Source organism: Pelmatolapia mariae, linkage group LG7 (genome assembly GCF_036321145.2).
Source record: "Pelmatolapia mariae isolate MD_Pm_ZW linkage group LG7, Pm_UMD_F_2, whole genome shotgun sequence".
Taxonomy (NCBI): domain Eukaryota; kingdom Metazoa; phylum Chordata; class Actinopteri; order Cichliformes; family Cichlidae; genus Pelmatolapia; species Pelmatolapia mariae.
The window spans coordinates 44481769-44502966 of NC_086233.1; the positions used below are offsets into that span (position 1 = coordinate 44481769).

General features: G+C 40.4%; 2 protein-coding genes across 4 annotated transcripts in view; both read left to right on the forward strand.

The window, feature by feature from the left end:
- Positions 1-1256: 1256 nt before the first annotated feature.
- Positions 1257-10122, forward strand: hmg20a (high mobility group 20A). 2 transcript variants are annotated; one of them, XM_063479235.1, is made up of 9 exons: positions 1257-1338; positions 3316-3405; positions 3569-3778; positions 4905-5037; positions 6317-6354; positions 7406-7481; positions 7757-7972; positions 9290-9422; positions 9609-10122. In XM_063479235.1, the coding sequence occupies exons 2-9, from the start codon at positions 3340-3342 to the stop codon at positions 9610-9612; spliced, it is 876 nt and encodes a 291-aa protein (XP_063335305.1). In that variant the 5' UTR covers positions 1257-1338; positions 3316-3339; the 3' UTR covers positions 9613-10122. The 2 variants fall into 2 exon arrangements, with proteins under 2 accessions (XP_063335305.1, XP_063335306.1); XM_063479236.1 differs by lacking the exon at positions 9609-10122 and having other exon boundaries at positions 9290-9426.
- Positions 10123-15513: 5391 nt separating this feature from the next.
- The window catches only part of peak1 (pseudopodium-enriched atypical kinase 1), a 106701-nt gene continuing 101016 nt past the window's right edge, over positions 15514-21198 (forward strand). Inside the window, exon 1 of one of the 2 annotated variants that reach the window (XM_063479237.1) lies at positions 15514-15861. The gene's annotated coding sequence lies outside the window, so the exon portion shown is untranslated. Of the gene's footprint in view, positions 15862-17623; positions 17721-21198 lie in introns of those variants that run through there. The other variant, XM_063479238.1, reaches the window with a different exon arrangement.

Sequence of the window (21198 nt, forward strand, 5' to 3'; positions counted from 1 at the left end):
CCCTTTCTTATCTGTGTAAACTCCTAAAACAGCAGCTACTAATTTGCACTCCTCTGTAGGATTTCTTCTGAACTTGGTAGTGCAGACTTCTCTTTTTTTGAATGTGTTAGTCTCCCTTGGAGAGTTCAGAGCTATTATAAAGTCTTCTGCATTTGAAGAGTGCAAGTGTTATTCATAAGCTGGACTCTATGTATTTATTCATTCTATTTTTATATTATGTTCCTGTTATGTTAACTTTGACCTGCTTTGTCTGTGAAGGTTCTCAGTCATCCAGGTCATCGTAGTCAAAGGAGTTTGCAAAGAAAAGCGTCTGGACTTCTTAAAGTTGCTTGAAGACGTTTCACCTCTCATCCGAGAAGCCGAGAACTGAAGAAGCTTCTCGGATGAGAGGTGAAACGCCTTCAAGCAACTTTAAGAAGTCCAGACGCTTTTCTTTGCAAACTCCTTTGACTTTGACCTGCTTTATTTCCTCTTATGTGTACTGAGTTATAATTCATTTATAATTTGTAATTTTGCAATCTTGGACAGGCCTCCCTTGCAAAAGAGAGAATAATCTTGAGGGATTTCCCAGTTAAATAAAGGCTAAATAAAATAAATAACAGTGGTACTTGAATTAATGTGGATTGTCTTATAAATTACAAAAGGACTAAAGACTCCTAACTGAAACCCAAATCAGAAGAAAGATTTTCATCTCATCCATTAAATACTTCTAACAAGCTCTGGTTTGTAGCTTGTTCCCGTGTTTGATTAGTAAGGCTTAAGGCTTGAAATTTCTCAAGAGATTTGACTTTGAAAAACGTATCAATTTAAGACATGTAATGCTTATGCTCAACAGTAGGGGGAGGTAGCGCTCTAAATGAGGGTGGTCTGTTGGGTACACGAAGAAAAATGAGACCAAGAATTAGAAAGCATAGAGCAGTTCGCTGTATAGAATCAAAGAAAATCAGATTTTGTGGGTTTTAAAGACATCACGTAGAAAATATTTTCTAATTTTCGTTTCTTATGCTGTTTTTTTCTCGTGCTTGTTTTGCATGGGTGGAATCAGAGACCACCCAGTTACAGTCAAATTTATAAATGTATTGCCTATTATATATATATATTCAGAAAGGTCGCATTGCGCTATAAATACATTGCTTTTCTCATAACTGCCAAAAAAGCATTGATAATATGAAACATCAAATCATACGCGTAGGGAAAACCGTTTGTAGTAGGACTAAGTACATCAGGAGCCCCCATGCTTTCTGTCTATCCGGTGCGATTCTATCTGAGTGGACATTTTTATTGTTTTGATTAGGAAAATATTCTGGGCAGCTCCAGCTAGAGGGTGCGTTATCTAAGGTTAGTTTTCACACAGTGGCTTCCGTTATATCCATATAAAATATTTCGATTCCTGATGTATCAAATCACATGTCAAGGTTAAATGAAAACAAAGGCTTTCGATGACCCATCTTCATGCTAATGGATTGCTAACGCTAGCTAGGAGCACACTTCGCAATCAGCTAAGAAGTTTAATGTATTAGTGTTAGCTTTTTACTTCTGATAATTATCATTTGAATATGTCTCCCTTTTTTAAGTCGATTGATTGCCATTCAGCTGACACACAGCCCAAGAGTGCAGTTTGCCTGTCGCAGCTGTTGAAGCTAGCTTTGCTTAGCAAGTGTATGTTAGCATCATGTAGCAGCCAGTATAGTTCGCTATTCCTGCTGGCCAAATGGATTATTGTTTATTTATTTAATTTTAGCGATACATCAGTATAATAGCCCACATAAACATCTAGCTACAGTAAGTTAAATGTAAGTCTAATCACTATCTGGCCTAGCGTGTTACTGTTTAAACATACTGCTTCAGGGGTTAGGCCGCTAATGGCTAAACGCTAATGGTTGATTATCACACAGAGAAGATCCCACATACACATACATAAACGTCGTAACGACTGAAAGAGAGCTCCTAAACCTAACAGCATCCTGTAGTGTCTAATAATTTATAGCTGCTGCTGTGTAAAATATAGGAACATCAGTTGGCCTAGGTACCTCCTTGTACCAAGGTAAAGCTGTATACTATAATAAAGGACAAAGCGCACTCTGGTATATGCCTTATGGTGATCACATGCTGCTTGAATATGCCACCGTGTAAAAAGTGAAACTATTAAACATCATATTTTATCTCACAGATTGTGATAGTGGACCATTTTATCTAGAGAAAAGAGCTTTGAGTCATGCATCATGTGCTAAGGTCCAGCAGAGGGCACTGTGGCATAGCCTTTTTCTGCTACACAGAGCATCGTTTAGTCTTTTCTGTGCTCTTTTTTTCTTCTTTGTGAGATTTTTTTTTTCATAGTCAAACCCAGCGTCTTACAACCTAACCCAGAACTCCTAAAGTAAAATCAAATAAGCTTCCTTGGATGACAGATGGGGGATAAGTTTGCAGAATCACTGGATTTTATTATCACTTTTTCAGGGTCTTAAAAAAAAGTCTAAGAAAGAAAACCCTGGCTTACCCCTCTTTTCTTGGGGGGGCTTTCCATAAGAGCTTTTTGTGGTAGACTGACTAATTCCTCTGTGACTTTTCCCACAGTATTTAATGGCAGAGGGCAGAAACCACATCCAGGCTAAAGAGGTGTATTTCCCATGTTGTCAAAGGAGAGGTCAAAGGTTAAAATGCACAGTGTTGCTCCTATATTTAGAGCTCAACCTGGGCTGCAGCTGCCTGAATCAGCACAGGTTAATTCAGTGCTACCGCCATTCATTTGGTGTTTTTTTGCACCGATGCTTTGTAGTGTTTTCAAGTGGGTTAGAGGCTCCAAAAATATGGCGATTCCAAGTTAATCTCATTTTTTTAAGCACTGATATTCAGTGAGTGAGTGCGGTTTTATTGAGAGAGTGTTTTAGCACGTTCAGTGGTGTTCTCTTATCTCCAAGTTTAAGGCAATACTGCCACACTGCTGCTGTTAAAAATAGGCTGCGTTAGTGCTTGAGAAGTGAATGTGTTGTGTTTTTCTTTTTTCATTTACTTGCTCAATTGTGATTGATAGCAGCAAGACATTTCTATTAGAGGAAATGTGGCTGGCCAAGAGACTGTTTTGCTGCCACACCTGGGTGGAGTTTGGACAAGAAGCCGATCAGTCTCAAAATGCTTAACCCACCTTTGGGCAGCAATCTATGGCCTAGTTTTTCACCTGACTGCCATAGATGGCACAATCTTTAGGTTAACTAAACATTGGCCTTTTGAGATCGTATATTCATTTTTTAAAAATAGTTTATTGGCTGTTTCTGCTGTGAAATGTTTTTTGTTCTAACATCTAGTGTTTTCCTCCAGATCTAATCTTCCCTCGTAAGAGTCATGGATGAGCAGACAGGCTCACCTGGAGCCAATGCTGACAACAACAGCCAGAGAAACGGAGATGAGGTAAGAGGTGAACACACAGATATCGAATGACACGTTAAAAAAAAAATACATATATAAATTAATAAAAATTCCAGTTCACACTAAAAGAAAGTCTTGCCAGTACACGTCAGGGTAGAACCCCTACGTGAACCTTTAAAACATGTTTATTTTTGTTATCTGGCAGAAACCCCGACGTGGCAGCTGGACCAAGGGGAGGAAGAGGAAGAAGCCAATGAAGGACAGCAACGCTCCCAAGGCCCCCCTGACGGGCTACGTTCGCTTCATGAACGACAGACGGGAGCAGCTACGGGCAGAGCGTCCAGACGTGCCCTTTCCAGAGATTACAAGGATGCTGGGCAATGAGTGGAGCAAGCTGCCCCCCGAGGAGAAGCAGGTCAGCAGAGAAGTTCGAGACAGGATTACACAGTGAGCCCACAGTGGCGGAGAGACATGTGTCAAAACATTTCTGTTGCATTTCTTTCCAGTTGTATGCGAGTCTGTTTTAAGATTACCTGCAAAAGGATTAAAAACAAATCTCTATGTTTTCACTCACGTCCAACTATGGAGTGCAGCTTTTGAGAAAGCAGTGAAAGAAAATGAAGAGAGCAGAAGCAAGCAATATTCATCTGGAACATGCCAACACAGAATATCCCTTGCCAGATTTAACAATACCTCAAACCAGCAAAGCGTCATGTAATTTTTCACTTTGCACAAAAACGGCTTAGGGAAAAAGTTCCCTTAGAATCCATAGCAACCATGTGTTTGGAGCTGACAAAGAAACTCTGACGGCCTCTAACAGATTGTATTGTCGAAGCTTGATGCCCTCAGATGCAATACAAGAACAGCAGAAACGAGCATCGTCTTATGATTGAAGCATTTGGAGTTTTGTTCTAACAGATTAACTTTTTTATTCCAGTCCCAATCTATAGATGGACCACTGAGCTTAAGGTGCACATTTAAAGATCCAGCAGAACCGTAATCATTTTGGAGTCCCTTTAGCTCTCATGAACAGCTCACAAATACTAGCAAAAGAGAAGAAAAATCCTCATTCTTAATCAAGTATTTATACTATTCAGTGTGGGAGTTTTTCTTCTTGCTATTTTTACAGAGAATATTTGAAATGTCTGGACATGTTTTGTTTTCCAAAGTTGGCAAAGAGCATGTGCAACTTTGCTGACGATGTGTTTCACACAGAGTCGAAAGCTCAGCCTGATTAGGCGGTACGCTGGGACGAGACCTCTGAATGGAGATGGTTTAATAAGCTTTTCTACTAATTATATTACAAGATGCTTTTTCTCCCTTCTATGAATTGAGCGAATGTAGGTTATTAATATTGGAAAATTGCAGTTGTTTTTTTTTAGTTTGTTGAAAAGAATTCATACTGATTAGGAATAATTACTCCCACTCATCTCACAATCTAACCCACAATCCTCCTCCATCATATTTTGCACAAATCTTATTTCCAGCTTTTGCATCTAAGTCTCCCCGGCTTTTCTCACCTTTGTTTCTCGTCTCTGCAGCGATACTTGGATGAGGCAGAGCGCGATAAGGAGCGCTACATGCGAGAGCTGGAGAAGTACCAGAAGACGGAGGCCTACAAACATTTCACCAGGAAGGTCCAGGAGAAGCAGAAGGGCAAGAGGCACAGGGGAGGTGAGATCTGGTCAGAAAACAGCAGGGTGGCTGGTTGGCATTGAATGCTGAAAATAAAAAGTTTGGCTCGTGGCCCACCATCCATTAGGGTCTGCCGTTTGAAAGCTTTTGGCAAGTGAGTTACTTCCTTTGTCTGATGATATTTGGATAATCCAGCCTTTCTTTGGTGCGCAAATCCCTTCCAGACAGGATGACTCACATAAACGTGTATCTAATGAAAATCATACCGTACAGTGAGCAGTCAGTGTGTTCTTGTGGTTCCTGTTTGTCTTTTAAAATCATTATCACACAAAATGGAAGTTTGAAATCTCTCTTCAGGGGAGGAAAATGTTGAGTTTTGAAGGAGTCCTCGAACAGGGAACCAAATGATCATTTAGGGCTTTTCTTTGTAAAATTATATCTCATTAGAGTCGATATATATTTTTTGACCGATATAGGATTTATAAGACTGATATCAATACTGATTTTTGGCTGATATTTTTTCTTTTTTCCACACACATACAGAGGAAAATAAAAAGATTTTCCTAACACTCCCTAGCCAAAATACACAACATTAACACTCGTAACATGCTCCAAGTGTGTTTTTCCCGTCTCCTTTTTAAAAATTTAAATGTATTATATTTATTGGATGTTAAAAATACAAATGCAGATATACCAGTAAATTGCTAATATCAGTCGGACACTAATTCTCATCAATACTTTTGTGATTTTCTGCTTAAATGAATAAAAATACTAATAATGCATACACATTAAGTCGATTGTGACGAAACAAAACTATCAAATCTATTCTGATTAACAGAGACCACTAACATATTTCTGCTTACAGTTTAGTAATTGAACATATTTCAGTATTTAGTAAAAAATAAATCACAACAAATTCTTTGTTTTTTCCTCATTCAGCGGAAAAATCGAAAACGATACTTTGCAACTTCTTAGTTGAGCTCATGAGTAACAGTTCAAGTTAAGGCCAAGAGGCTGTTGCTTTGCTTGCTCGACATAAGGTCGGCATTACCTCTCCTTCAGCTCTCTCCTTTTAAATCCCAGAAATGTTAACGACACAAACAGCTGTGCTCTTGAAAAAAAATACGAGAACGTGATCTGAACTTGATGCCCTGCTTTGTTCCCGGTGATTCACAATACAAAGTGCAGTGAGGGGATTTTTTTTGTCCTTACTTGAACTACTTTTGTTCACTCTGTCAGTTTGTGTTGTGGTAAAGACACACCTCTCCAGATAAATGAATCATCGGCTGTCCTCTTTGCTTCTTTCCTTCCACTCCAGATGTCGGACACCAGGTAGCCAACGAGGCCCTTCACGAGGTCAGTGACTCTTTCCGTCCCCGTCCGTTCACACGTACTCTGACTCTGTCTTTTAAAACACTTCAAACACAAAGTTAATAACGAGATAAGATCACTCATTATGTTGAGGGGGATATCATTGTCGAGTAAAGAGGAAGACATGAGCACTTTATATACTTAGTCAGCATTTTAGCGGTTGTAAAGCAAACAGAAGAAATGTTGGGGTCATGGTGTATTTACAGAAAAACGAAGCAAATGTGGCATTTTGTGAATCACATTCTTTTTAGTTTTTCTATATTGGTGCTAATGTAATTTTTCCATCATGGTCTCTTTATTAGTATTTATGAGGAAGCTGTAATAGCATGAAATGAAAGAGAATTAGTCATTAGTTGAAAGTTTTCTTAATATGTGTGTGTTTTCTGGCTTTTGTCACCCAGGAAACTTCTTGGGTTGTTTGCCCTCATCTTGCTCTGTGTGTTAAGTGCCTATTGTTGCGTGACTAAAGCGGGCTTAATCCTCTTTGGTGCTGTGTTTTTTGATCCAAACGCTTGCCTTGTACTAACTGTGTAATTCGTTTTTATTAAGTTCTGCGTGTGTTTAAGAGGTTTCCTTTGTAAGTCTTTCAGCACACTCTGAAGGGTTATAGCCAAGGTGACTTGACTTGGAATCACAGATTCCTGAGGGAATACCAGTGTTTTGGATTTAATGAGGATTCAGCATTAATGTCATTATGTTAAGATATGAGGAAAGATGATGCATTCTTTTAGAGGAGGGGATTAAAGCTCTGCTGCGTCTTGCGCTTCTGTTTCAAAATGTATTTTATTGCAAATTTATTGCAAACCATTTCAGAGCCTTTGATATTGTAGAAGCACCGCTGATGAGATTACGTCTACCTCCTCATTTCTTATACTGTATCACTGTATTTCCCCGGTGGCTAGGTATAAAATCAATTACCCACCCACACACAGCCCAGCTAGATAAATGACCACCTCTTTGCTGTCAGTCTGCGTGGCCAAGTGTTTTCACAGTTGAGCTTATCTCCTTCTGTCTTGCTGTCTCCGGTTATAAACAGAAGGATGCAGAGGGAAAGGACAGAACTGTGTTTGACATACCGATCTTCACAGAGGAGTTTCTAAACCACAGCAAAGGTAAAAGAGCTCGATACCAACCTGCTGTCTTCTTAAAAATGATTATTTGTTTTTAAACTTTGTGTCCATTTGTCTAGTTTCTAAACACATTCTTCTGCTACTTTAAGGACCACCACACTTTATGGGCACTGTCCTAAAATAGCTCCGCTTGCAACTCACTGATGTCCTAAACTCTCAGAGCAAATGAAAAATTTATGTCTAGATGTGTCATCTGCCCCAGAGCTCCCCCTGTGATCTACCACTGTTCTTTCTTCTGCATACGTTTCCCTCAAAAGCACGTGAAGCTGAGCTGCGGCAGCTGCGTAAGACAAACATGGAGTATGAGGAGCGTAACGCAGCCCTGCAGAAGCACGTGGAGAGCATGCGCGGCGCTGTAGAGAGGCTGGAAGGGGACGTCATGCAGGAGAGGGGACGCAACGGGCTCCTTCACCAACACCTGGAGACCCTGCGCCAGGCTCTCAGCTCTAGCTTCTCCACTATACCCCTGCCTGGTGAGAGCACCCAGCAGTATTCTGTGGATCCTGCATTCACAAAGGTGTCAAACAAAGATCGCGTTAATAAAGCTCTTTTTCCATTAGTACCTACTTGGGTCGAGTCGCCACGGATTGACTTGGATCGGCTGGTTTTCCATCACAACCCAGTAGTACCTTGTTTGCATGCTTGTTGTCATAGCAGCGTAATTAAAATGCGACACGAACGCTACAACAAAGGTGGACGTCGAACCGAATATATACCTAGTATTTAGTACCTGTTTGGATTGCTTGGAACCCCGGCCGAGCAGGTAATAAAAAAGTACCTTGTACCTAATTGGAAAACCCTGCAAAAAAACAAGATAGAAATCCACTGCTTTTATTTCTTAAATTGTGCAATTGCACTTTTGGGCTCAGTGTGATGCTGATGAATGCACATCATAAACTGGTATCGACTTAAGATCCACTAACAGTATTTCATCCCTCGACACACACAAACCAGTGTAGTAAGATATTAGTTCTACAGTCACGGTTGAAGATGATGAACCATACATACACATAGACAAAGTATTTATTTATTCCTTGAGCTCCAGAATCTTCTATTAATCCACACATTTAAACACGGCTAACTCAATTTTTTTGTTTGTAGACTATTTTGTAATGAGCCTGGGAATCAGGGAATTCTTTATTTTAATGTAATTTATTGTTGAAATGGAATTTGCTCCCACTATCTTTACTCTTGTTTCATCTACATTTAAAGTCTATGCTGAGTTCACAGCTGTGATGTTTTCCTGGCAGTTTTCTCCCACACCTGTTTGAATGTCTTTCTCACAGCAGAGACAGCAGAGTCTGCAAACAGCAGAAATAGTCAGAACGCTCCTGGAATTATTTCCTAAGAGCTTCACACTGAAAGTTGATTGCAAAATGCTCTCAAGTCTAGTGTCTGAGAAGCTCAACAAAGACTGTAAGGTCTCTTGAACGAGAACTTGCTCAATTCATGTTTGTAGATTTTACTGTTGTATGTTGCACCTCTGCTAGTGGCAGTAGTTGGGACTCTGGTTGTAACAGAGCCAGATTTATGGTTTAGTATGAGGGTCGCTTTGGGGAATTGTAGGTTAGCATGTGTCTGGAAATGCAGGAATCCGTTCAGAAGCATTTTTGACATTACTTTGGAAAAGTCAACAGTGTCCAGCATGACCGTGTGGTATGAGTCGTCCTACTACAATGTGATAAATCTTGCTTGTGTTATCTATTCTTGCTTGAGAGCCGTATTTGGTCATATCTGTGCTTTTCTGTGAACATATTTGACCTGAAAAACACACGCTTGTGGGCCTACAGGCAGTGGAGAGACACCCACTCTTGAAACCATTGATTCCTACATGAAGAAGCTCCATAGCATCATTGTCAGTAACCCTCAAGAACACGAGAATCTCATCAGCACTGTGAGAGAGGTGGTCAACCGCTTGGACAGGTAAGAGATACCTCCATCCTCCATTCCAATTTAGATTTTTCTACATATTACTTGATGTAATTTTCACTTTACTCTCCTAGTTCATGTACAGGCCACTCTTGTGCTTCTGCTTCACCATAGTTGAATGTTTTTCCCGTTTCAGCTGTGAAGAATTTTAATCATGTGTTTTACTGCTGTTTGACTCAGATAATTGGATTCAAGTTCAGCTGATGCAATGGACTGACTCACAGGACATTAAACAGACGCTCCTTCCTGGTTTATGCCCTTCCTCTTTACGTCCAATCTTCTTGTTGATCTCTCATTTCAGCCGAGTTTAAAACAACTTTTGTTACTCTGCTAAAGTGATACAAGCGAGGGTAATGTAGCGTCTCATATTTATTTATAATTTTTTACTTCTGTTTTTTTTTTTGTAAACCTGTTCACACACTATTAACATAGCCATAGTTTGTTTTATAAAGTAATCAGAGAATATTTACAACACTTTTCTGTTGTTATTGCTCCTGTTCGGTCTTCACTGTCTGTTTATAGCAACCTCCAGAACAATATCTAAGTCATTATCAGATGTGTTGTCAGTGGATTTGTATTTACATACCCAGGACATACTGTTGAAGATACTGTCTTTCTTTCATGCTCTGTTGAGGTGAAAAATGTGCCATTCTTGTTTTCTTTTTTTTCTGTGTGAAAAGTGTTTGTGTTTTCAATAAATGTATTTACATCACGTAAGCCTTCAGTTTGTTTGGAGAGGTTCGTGATATGATGGGGAATACCATATGTTTGCTCTGAAATCAGAGCTAAATACACAAGACACCATTGCCCTAGATTTCCAGCTTCAAGCTTTTCAAGTATCTTTTAGCATTAGTGTAGTTTATACAGTGGATTTAGAAAATATTCAGACCACTTACTTTTTGTACACATTGTTTAGAAATGGGGCAATCTGTGTTTAATAAACCAACATGAAGAGTGAAAATGCATGTTTAGAAATATTTAAGATAAGAAAGAACTTTGTAAATCCTAATGCAAACACAAGTGTCACTGAAATCTTTCTCTTGTTTTCCAAAAATATGAAAATATTATTATAATAATATTAAGAGGATATAGCTGCTTAAATTTTAATGCAAGTCTTCAGGTGTTCCACAGTCGTTTTGTGGTTTTTAAACACTATCCTTTACCCACTGTGGCATTTTTTTGGTTGTATGTATCGAGTCATTGTTGTCTTCCCTTTGCTCTCTAGGTTCAAGAGCAGTTCATCTTCTTTCAGGGGCGTTTGCATTTTTGGCTGCATTCATTCTTCAGAAAGTTACAACCGGGAAATGCCACAATAGCATGATGCTACCACCACCATGCTTTACTGTTGGGGACTTTATTATCCAGGTAAAGAGCACTGCCTGGATTTTGCTAGACTCTGCTTGGAGTTCAGTTCGGTTGAGTTTTTGTCTCAGACCTGATAATTACTGAGGCCAGAGTGCTTCTGGGAATACTCTGTGCCTTATTTAATTATATCCAACCCATTAATTTGCTACAGTTGCACACTAATCAAGTTGTAGACACATCTGTGGGTAATTAGGCAAGCAGAATGCCTCTGATCACACTTGGAGTGCTCCATCAAGGACTGAATATGTCTCTCAGTTTTTGATTTTAGATTTAAAATAACAAATGCAGTATTTAGAAAAAAAACAACTTCTTTTTGTCCTTAAATTATGATTAGTGGGCAAGTGGAAAACAGACAACACATCAGAGTTCTGAATTATTTTTTTGTTTACCTGCTGCATAACAACCGACTCTGTCAGATGTGAAGACAGTCATTCTTTAGACGACTGTAGATGGTAAAGCAGCTGGTTTTATTACTCTGGATCTTTGACTTTGGCATTGTCTAAAGATTTTAGTAGGTGTACTGTACACATAAACCAAAAAGCTAATCTGCTGTAATCTACTTGGCTGGCACCTAAGCCTATTTACTTGCAGCTGATATGTGAAGTCAAAAAGATTTGGATTGCTGAAGCGAACTGAGCAGATCTGCTGTAATTTGCAGAGAGAGAGATACAATTACATTGCAATCTGCAGCACATTCACCGGCAATGGCTCACATCTGTATCGTGTTTGTGAATTTACCCTCTCATAATCATATTAAGCCGCAGGAGAAGGCTGTGCCATAAATCCTTTTTAGTAAAACACTTCTATATTGCGATTTTTATATAAATTGAACTCAAGTGTTTCTGTTCTCTGATGTGAAGCTGGCCTGGATATGAAGTCTAAAGTTGCTAAGATAGTACTATATTAGCTTTTGACTTTACATTGTGAGCCCTTCCTGTTTCCTTTCACTGATGCCCGTTTCCTTTTGTGCCAACTGACACTTCCTCTTCATAATGTGTCATGGCAGCACAGCCAACATTTTTCCTAACAGATGTCCTGTTCCCGGAGACAATATGTTATTTCATACAGTGAACTAGTAATGCACAGCTGCTGACCACTGCATTGCAAAAGTCCAGCTCCCAGCACCTGTACACTATACAGCACTGGTGAAGAGACCACTGGAAACAGGTCATTGTGAAAGTCGGACATTTTACAGCCCAGAAGCCGATCAAACGACAGCTTTTGAGGGTAATATTTACTGTTAAAGACCTTATGTTGTTTATGCACATAAGCAATCTGTACATTAACCTGACTATGACTAGAGCAATGTTAGAATAAACGTGTTCACAGTGACCGTGTTAAGGTACTGATGCTTAGCAGATTCTGTTTCCAGATAACATTTGCAAACTGGAAGATAACCTGATCCCAGCTGATTGCAGGTTTCTACAAGTGCTAGAGGAGAATTCAAGATCGCATAAGATAAAACAATGTTTACAAAATGTGAATCCTGAGATTTCCTCAGTTGTCAAGTGAAAAGCCTGAGCTGCTGGTCCCCAAAGTTGCCGTCTACCTATCCATCCATTTAACAGCAGGGTCTTCCTTTATGAGTTCTCCAGTATAGCTTTGGTCTTCTCTTCAGTCCTCTCCTTGCTGAAAAAACCCCGAAGAGATAACTCGGGAAACATCCACATTCCCACCTCACTGGCTTCAGCTTCAGCCCTCTTGACCCACGTGTACATTCACGCCTGTTAGCGTCAACAAACATGATCAACTGATTCGCAATGCCAAATACTACGGGTGAGAAACTTGATCTTGCAGAGCTGTGTTAACATTGAGATCTCATATGTTATTAGAGTTGCTTGCCTTTTTTGCTTCGAGGATCACCTTTCACCTTTCATGTACATGGCATCAGTGTGTGCAGTAGATCACAAAGCTCATTTGTATAATGGGCTTAACTACAGCTTTTTTTCTCCCTTTGATATTAGGCCAAAGCTGTAAAAGCAACAAGGAAAAGGAATACACTGCAGACGGTAGCGGCTCCTGTGATGCCTTGTTATCACATTTTCCCTTGAGGTTCACATGTTGCCCTCTTATTTCCAAGCAGCCAGTCTGCCTTGTGTGATAACCTCTGTTTTAGGACATGACAGAATTGTTGGGACAGATAAGCAGCACTTCGGTCCCTCGTGACGTCTCTTTTTGCCCTCTTCTTGCCACGCCGTCATCACACCCAGTCTTTTGTCTTAGAGAAACACCCGGTGGAATACAAAACAATTAAATAAAAAAAAAGTCTTCTTCCTCAGCGGGGCAGTGCCTGCATCGCTGGCCGGTATCCAGTCCGTAGAATGGTTGACATTAGCAGAGAGGAGCAGAGAGCCACTGATCCTGGACCAAAAGAAGGAGGGAGTGACTCAGAGGAGAGAGGATGAGTCAGGCGTCATGTGCTGAACTGGCACTTGATGCTCTCAGTGTCCTGAATGGCTTCTGTTCCCATAATAACATGCACTATTATGGTCAGATTGAGCCTACCTTTTGTCAGTCAGTCAGGCTTGAGCTAAGCTGGTGTTGGCTTAATTACATGAGCTGGTATGCATTTATGGAAATGCTTGTATGCACTGCCTTACTTCTAATACTACTCATTATCTTTAAATGGGCTCAGATGATCAAACCGGTTCATTGGCATCACTTTTATGTTCGGCTGCTGATTTCCCAGATTGGAGATTAAGATCTTTTATTATGGTCAGCTGCAGAGCAGCTTCTCTGCAGCTGTGGTCTCGGTCGTCTTGTGCCAAAAAAAGTTGAACCGACGCATTCTGTAAGGTCTGTTTCTGATCTGCTGATGCAGATTCTCATTATGTCTGGAAGTAAGAGGTTTACAGTAACGGGGGATGGATAACACCTCAAATTTCAAAAGAAAAGGTTTTTCTGGAGGCTTTACTTGAATAACACATTATAACGAGCAAACGTATGAGACAGAAATGTAGCAAGATAAATGGTGTCTGAGGTTCACAGCGATGATGGATGTTCTCCTGTGTGGTCTGTCAGCTTCTCTTAGTTCCATAATAGGGAAAAAAAGAAAAAAGTTGCATGTCATTTTTCTGCTGCTTTATTATCAGGGACAGTGCACTTACTTTCAATGAGTCAGTCCAAACTTCACCGCTTTTCTTTTGCCGGCCGACCCTGACTCACATCTCCCTGTCTCTGCCTCACTCTCTCATTGAACCCGGCTCCCACTGTGATGAAATGTTCTTCGCTTACAACATAAAAAGCTGTCCAAAAAATATAGAAGTGTCTTTTTTTTCTCTTGCATTTAGACACTTTTGAGCCGCATGTGACTGCGATACCAAAATATTTTTTGTAATTTTACAGGCTCATATTCTTCAAATTACTCAGACAAGCATGGCACTCATAGAGAAGGCCTGGGGCAACAAAGGATGAAACAATGCGCTTCATTGTATTTATTTAATTGGAGAAGGAGAAAGTGACTCTGCACATGCCAAAAGAAGAAAATCAGAGTCATCCTTCCGCTTCCTTTTATCCATCATTCATTCATACTCACTCTCCTCCAGCCCTGGAAAGTCCTTGGCCTCGGTGCCCAGGACCTGGGCAGTAAGGAGGAGGAAACAATGCCTGGAATGTGATGAGGAGAAAAAAAAAACTTGAGTCATTCCCACATGTCAACTTCTGGCTCAGTTCCTCCTCCTCCTTTTCCCAAGTATGTTGCCTTCAGGTTCTCCTCTTATTCCCAAATTCTCTGGTAGAATATGTGATCTGTACCATTAAACCAAGGTTGCTGCCACCCAGGATATTATTTATGTGTTATGTTAATTGACCGTTTTTCCTCCAAGGTGAAACCGAAGCCACAAATGTTACCCCCTGTCAAAACCCAGTATTGCCTTTCTGTTAGGCAAAAACCAAAACCCTTAATCTGTAATCTATCACACCAAATTTTGATACTCTAACCTAAACACACACACACTTGGTTGCCAAGTGTACAAACTGTTAGAAAAAAAATGACACATTCTTCCTTACATGTGTTTTCATATCTGTTTAGTTTTTAACACTCAGTTGGCTGTGGGGGCCTGAAGGCAGCAGGAGGAGGGGATTTCTTTTTTTCCATTGGTCACCATCCCTTAAGAGAAGCATGACGTCAACGAAAGACTCAATAACTGCACTCAACGCGTTTCAATAACTATTACACACAAACAGACATATGCACACACATATACATACACGCACGCACGCACGCACTCAGGGCGCCTTTGAATCCATCTGTTTGCCGCCTCCTTTCAAACTGTCCTTCCAAGACAGATGAGGTTTTGAATAATTAGTTTTTGATTATGAAGTATTGGAAATGAATTTGTGCTTTGAAGTGTAACGTCATAATTTACCGTCACCGATAATGACCGTGTTTGCCATTAACAGAAAGGACATGGCGCTGTACAAATGTCACAACAGCAGGACTACAAATAATGTATGAGAATAGACTCGCAGAGTGCATCGGGTTTTTTTTTATCGCTTTACTGAAAATAACTCTTTCAGTTCATATATAGTGAAGTCGCTCAGTATTCAGATAACCTTTATTTTAAATGCACGCAGTCGATATAGAAATGGCAAAAGTAAAGTCAGATTTCCTGAAGACTACATATGTGTTTGGGTTAAGCTAAACACAAACCGCAAGGGCAAGTAAAACCTTTACACAATCGCTAACACACTACACTGTGTGCATCTGTACTACCTTGTCACAGCGCACGGACCTGTCCATCTCTTAAGGCCACTTTTCCCACTTCGGCGTCTCTCCTGCAAACTGCGCGTTCACGCCCTTCTCAGGCCAGCCCAGTATCCCGGGCGCTCGCTCCCGCGCCAGGCTGGTGGAAAAAACTGCAGCGGCTGTTGCTGGAGCCACGCAGAGAGGAGCGGTGTGGGAGAAATCACGGGCACTGGCAAGAGTTGAGCGGCACACACTCACACAGTCGCACAAAACAGGCAGATTTTGTCGTTATTCCTGCCGAGGGCGACGCTGTCAGAAGCGGGGTTCATGGCTGCCAAGAAGTGATAGTATCGACGAGGAGCTCTTCGCCGTTCAAAAAAGGTATGGAAAAGTTAGCTGTGGGTTCATTTTTCGCCCCCCTTCGCAAAATTGAAAGTGTCTCAGCCACAAGTCTCGCTAGTTTCTTGCGGCTGCCCAAGTTCCAGGTTGTCAGCGAGGGTATGTCGTGTCTTTGAGGAGGGAAAAAAAAACCCAAAACTAGCGGTTCCTTGTTGTAATGTCAGATTTGTGCAGGATAGAGATGTGAGGAGAAGCCAGCGGAGAAGTTTGCTAGCCGTGCTCGGCTTCAGCGAACTGAGAGCTAATCAGTGACTGCGTGCTGACTTTGTAACATAGCTGCTGCTGCTGCTGTCATAAGTTGAGTGAGTGAAGGCTGAAGTGGAGGGCTACAGATCAGTTTGTTTAAGAACAAACGCACAAACAAAAAGATGCCACTCGTGTGTGGTTTTGCGTACACCTGGTGTGGAATCGAGCCCGTCCCAAAAACACAGCTTGCCCGTGTTTACAAAACGGGATAGGCAGAGCTTAACTTTAAACTGCTGACCAAACAGGGGTCCAGGGAACACCAGGGGTCTTTTAGTGGGGAGTGGGAGATGGGATCGTGTGTGTGTGTGCGTGAGAGAGAGAGCGAGGGAGAAAGAGAGAGAGAGAAGTCACCACCCTGAATGGGGATAACAAACACAGTGGAAAGAGGATGTTTCGCTATTCTCAGCACTGTTACTTTCCTCCCTGCCGAACACTCGTGCATTCATGTGCAGATTATATGCAACAAAACTAAAAAAAAAAAAAATCAACTTTCTGTCACATGCATGTAGTGCCTCTATAGATTGTACTGTTTTAATACATAAACTGCATGTATTTAAAGATCACCTCCTGGTTGTTTGGAGTGAGTGGGTTGCTAGAGTCCTCCTTGCAATACTGATAAACAGGTGTCGGTTCACCAGTTTGTGTGTCATTCTTCCCACTCAGAGATTCAACTGATTGTTAACACTGGGCTTCATGATCACATGATCATCTTACCAAAAAAAAAAAAAAAAAAAAACAACCCAAAAGAAAGAAAAGAGAACCCGATCCTCCTGTATCCCACTCAACTAGCCATTTAAATCAAACCCCACAGTGGGACCTGTGTTGCATAAAATAGATGCTGTTGTCCTGCATTTCACTGGGACTGATTTTCAAATGCATCTGTTTGTTGTGTCAGCTTGTTTTTTTTCTGTTTTGTTTTTTTAATATGGCCTAATCACAAGGCTGAAATTATAATCTACAGCTTTAAATATAATACAGAATTCACCACTAGTGTTGTGAAAACCTTCCTTAAATTGCTACCTAAAAACTGAGATCGAGCACCCTTTTTTAAAAAAAGTGATACTTTTGCCTTCCAGCTGTCGAGCCAGGTGTGCTATCTGTAGACTCAACTGTCTGTCCTGTTGTTTTTGAAGATCGTCATGGATTTTGCGTTACTTTTAAAGAGGAGGAAAAACAAGAATTGCCAGATTTCTTAAAATACCCTTTACTTTGGTCTAATTAAGTATTGTAAAAGTAAAACTTTCTTCTGTTTCAGTGTTACGAGTCACTGCCAGCAAAAGTTGACAGAAGCGGACGCTGAGCTCTTGATGAACGAGCTCTGCTTTGTGCGTTCATGTGGGATTGTGGTTGTCGGTCCTTGTTTTTACTTGCTCCTTTCTTTTGTTTTGATTACAGTGTCAACAAAGGTGGGCATCTGGGATTGTTACCTCCACCAGTGGAGGCAGACGAGAGGGAGGCCAAGTTGCCGATCTCAGATTTCCCTTCTGATAAGTGCCCCGTGGATGCTTATCCCCCGTCCTGAAGTGTGCGAACACAAAAATTGTTGGATTGTTTGCAGTATCTCAGAGTTGCAAACATACCTGACATTCTTTGTGGTGAGAAACAAGAAGATAGTGTTTTCTCTGGTTGACAGAGCTGCAAGAGGTTTTGTGATTCACTGTTTGAATGATGGAGGTGCAGTCTGGCAGTAGGGCTATATGCTGAGGTGATTGGAGCAAGATATAATAGCATTTTCTTTCTTTCTTTTTTTTTGCCTTTGACCTTTCTGTTTGCCCATCACAGATTGTCAGGTGTGGTGCTGATCTATGCTACCAAACTGTAAATGATATAAATGGGATCTAAATGACCTTTTACGTTACACTGGGCTCCTTTTTGTAAATGCCTTGGATGATGCGTTGGCTCGGAGGTGTGTCTCAGAATCTTTTTGTGTTATGAACTGGAATGAAAGTTGTCTTTGTTAGCTGGTTAGTTCAGTGACCCAGAGTTTTGCCTGAACTGGGCGTCATTCCTATTTGTTTGTCAAATACTATTTGTTTGTTTTTTTAAACTGGATTCTGGTACAGTTTTTTTCTCAATAAATAAAACAGCCTGTGGATTTGCAAAAAAAAGTTGTAGTATGAAAACTTAACAGTGCAAACTTTAGTCAGGTGTAACCAAGAATATGGCTCAGAATGGCTGAAGAATCTTCATCAGTAGATTATGTGTTGCCTTATTGTTCATTTCACAGGGTCAGTAATATTATCCCTCTGGATAGGAAGTTTACAGTGTTGTCTTTTGAATGTTTTATGAAATTGAAAACATACAAACACGATTTCGCTCTCCATAAATTACTGCAGTTTGAGCTAATGAGCTTTGTGTTTAAACATCGTTACTCTGGTACAGAGCAGCGTGACAGCGCTGAACACATTAAAGTAAAATATGTTATGGATTAATCTGAGTCTCAGTATATTGATGAAGCTTTATTGATGTCAGTGCCATTATCTGCTCTGCCTGGTGCCTAATGTTGGATGTTATTCAAAAAAAGTGAGTTTATTACACATTACTTGTTACTTACACAGGTGCTACATTACTCTGGTGTTACTTCGTAGCACGTCCTGAGATACACTGCGGCATAATTGCAATATTACCTATACCATAATGAGGTTTTTCATATTTAAGTGAAAACACAAAGTCGAACAGCAAATCAACATAGGAGTGCCTATGTTGTGTCCAGTTGGAGCATAGGGGTTTAGGACTGGAATTTTTGGAACTCAATTAGCTGTGTGCACAAAATTTAGATGTCTGACTTAGCAGTAAGAAAATAACTTGCTCACAGTCCCACAGCTTTCTTATTCTTCCTGCTGATCGCTCATTTCTTTCTGCCTCTGTCTACCTCGAGGTACTATACGATTTTGTTAGTGCATCCCACTCTGCTGGAGCTTTTAGGCATTTATCAGCCAGAATTGACACAGAGGCACATTTATGCAATACAAAGTCGTTTTCCTCCGGTGTGGGTGGGACTTAATTGAGCTCAAGTATTTTCTGGCAACTTGATCTTTTAGTGCTGCTGTTACGTTATTGAAGTGCGTTATGTGGGACTGCATGGTTAAGTCTGTGTTAGAGATTTGCAGTATGCATCATCCTTGCTTAACTGCAGAAAACCCGTCATGAATTGAAAGTTATTCTCACACCCTTAGTCTGTCATTTCATTAGAACCTGTGTTTGTTTTTGTTTCAGTTTACAAGAAATAATGCTGATAATTGGTGTTATTATAAAGGTGTTTGCTTTGCAGAAAATTCAGCAACCTAAAAAAAAAGGTCATTTCTCAGATGGTAGAAGGTATAAGTATGACTGGACTCTGAAACAAATCTGTCAAGGAAGTGTCATGTGACACCATGACCTTTGATCCTTGACCCCTGAGCTTGCTCTGGGACAAAGGTTTAGCAAGGTAACAGGTGTGACCCAGGGGTTAAGAGATGTACACACATACGACTGCTCAAAGGCATTCCTGTTGTATAAAAGTAGCAGTGGTACCAGATTCAGATCTTATTACTGCAGCTTTTAACCTGGACTTGACGTCAAAGTGAGGTTTATATTTTATGTCTTTCACTTTTTATCAGGTTCATCTTTGCATTCCTGATATACGTTGAGGTTGGGGGCAGTAGACTTTTAACTTAAGTACTTTAAACTCCTTGTGGTTCATGTGAATATTTACTTTATTGCCATTTTGTACTTCAGTGCCACTACAGTTACTTTGGACTGATGATGAGCAGTTAGTGCAGTCCAGCACAAATATAGCTACAACGGTGAAAGATTTACTCATGTATCAGTATTAATAATGATACAGTCTATCAGTGATTGGGACTATTTTCCTGCATTGATTATCTTTATACAGATTACCATAAGGATGTAAATTTTTTTTTTTCATAAGTAATTTTGCTTAGTACTTTCTTGTAGACAGGCACACCATGAAGGAGTAGTTGTTATACTATTTCTGAGCCTGCTTACAAGATCCACATGTGCTTTGCAGTGACTGTGCTCTGTGGTCACATGGATGGCACATGGATGCCCCCACAGTGCCTCTGTGACCAAAGATGAGCCTCACACAATGGATCTGGAAACCCCCACCACTGTCGTTAACATTTATTTCAATATTCCACACTCAGTTGTCCATGCATACACAAATAAAGGCCTAGCTGTACTTAACTTGCTATTTGAAGCACACAGAATTTATGGGAAAAACATCAGTATCAGTATCAGAATGAGAATCAGTGACATTCTCAGGATTTCATACTGGTAACATTTTAGTATACAATGTGTGTAGTTCATCTAATTCCTGGAAAAAACCAAAAAGCAAATTTGAAACAACTAATGTAATTCTTCTCTATGCTGCTAACTTAGAAGTCCAACACACATTACAGGCAGCTGTGGTGAAGTTAGCCTGGCAACAGTCGAATAATGGAGCCATGAAGCAGTCACGCTTCCTGTGACCGGGCATGTGTAGTGTTTGTTGTGGACACAATCAAGAAAACTAGTTGAAAGTACATGTTGCTACCAGGATTGCATGAACTGAAGTTTAGCTGTCAAGACTTCTACCAGTTGGCAGAAACAATCTAGTTTTATATCTTTGTTTTTTTGGTCAAAATGTATTATTTCAGTATAAGTAGCAAACTTGTTAAAAATTCACACGTACCTCTTTTTTTATTTATTTTTTTATTAAATGTCACAGTCCTTGTTCACCTTGTTACAGTGTGAGGCATTTGGCCATGTTGCTGTTTCACCTCAAAAACACTCCTGATTTTAGAAGGTCATTGGAGCCTGATAAAGTGCAGTGTGGGCTAGAAGCCATCTCCAAATCTTCAGCTCTGTCTATGATCGAGGCAAAGCTGGAGCCCGATTGTGTTTTGTTTGGGAAGTCTGGTCTCGGTGTAATTCATGCTGGCAGCTCCAGGTCGTGACTTCTTCTGAGTACATTTTGCAGCTATCAGGCAATAACACTGCGCTTACCAAAAGTCAGTGTAATGTCATCCGAGTCATCCAGGTAGGAAAATGTCAGAAGAAGTTCAAATTAATTTACTGGATGAACGGCAGAGC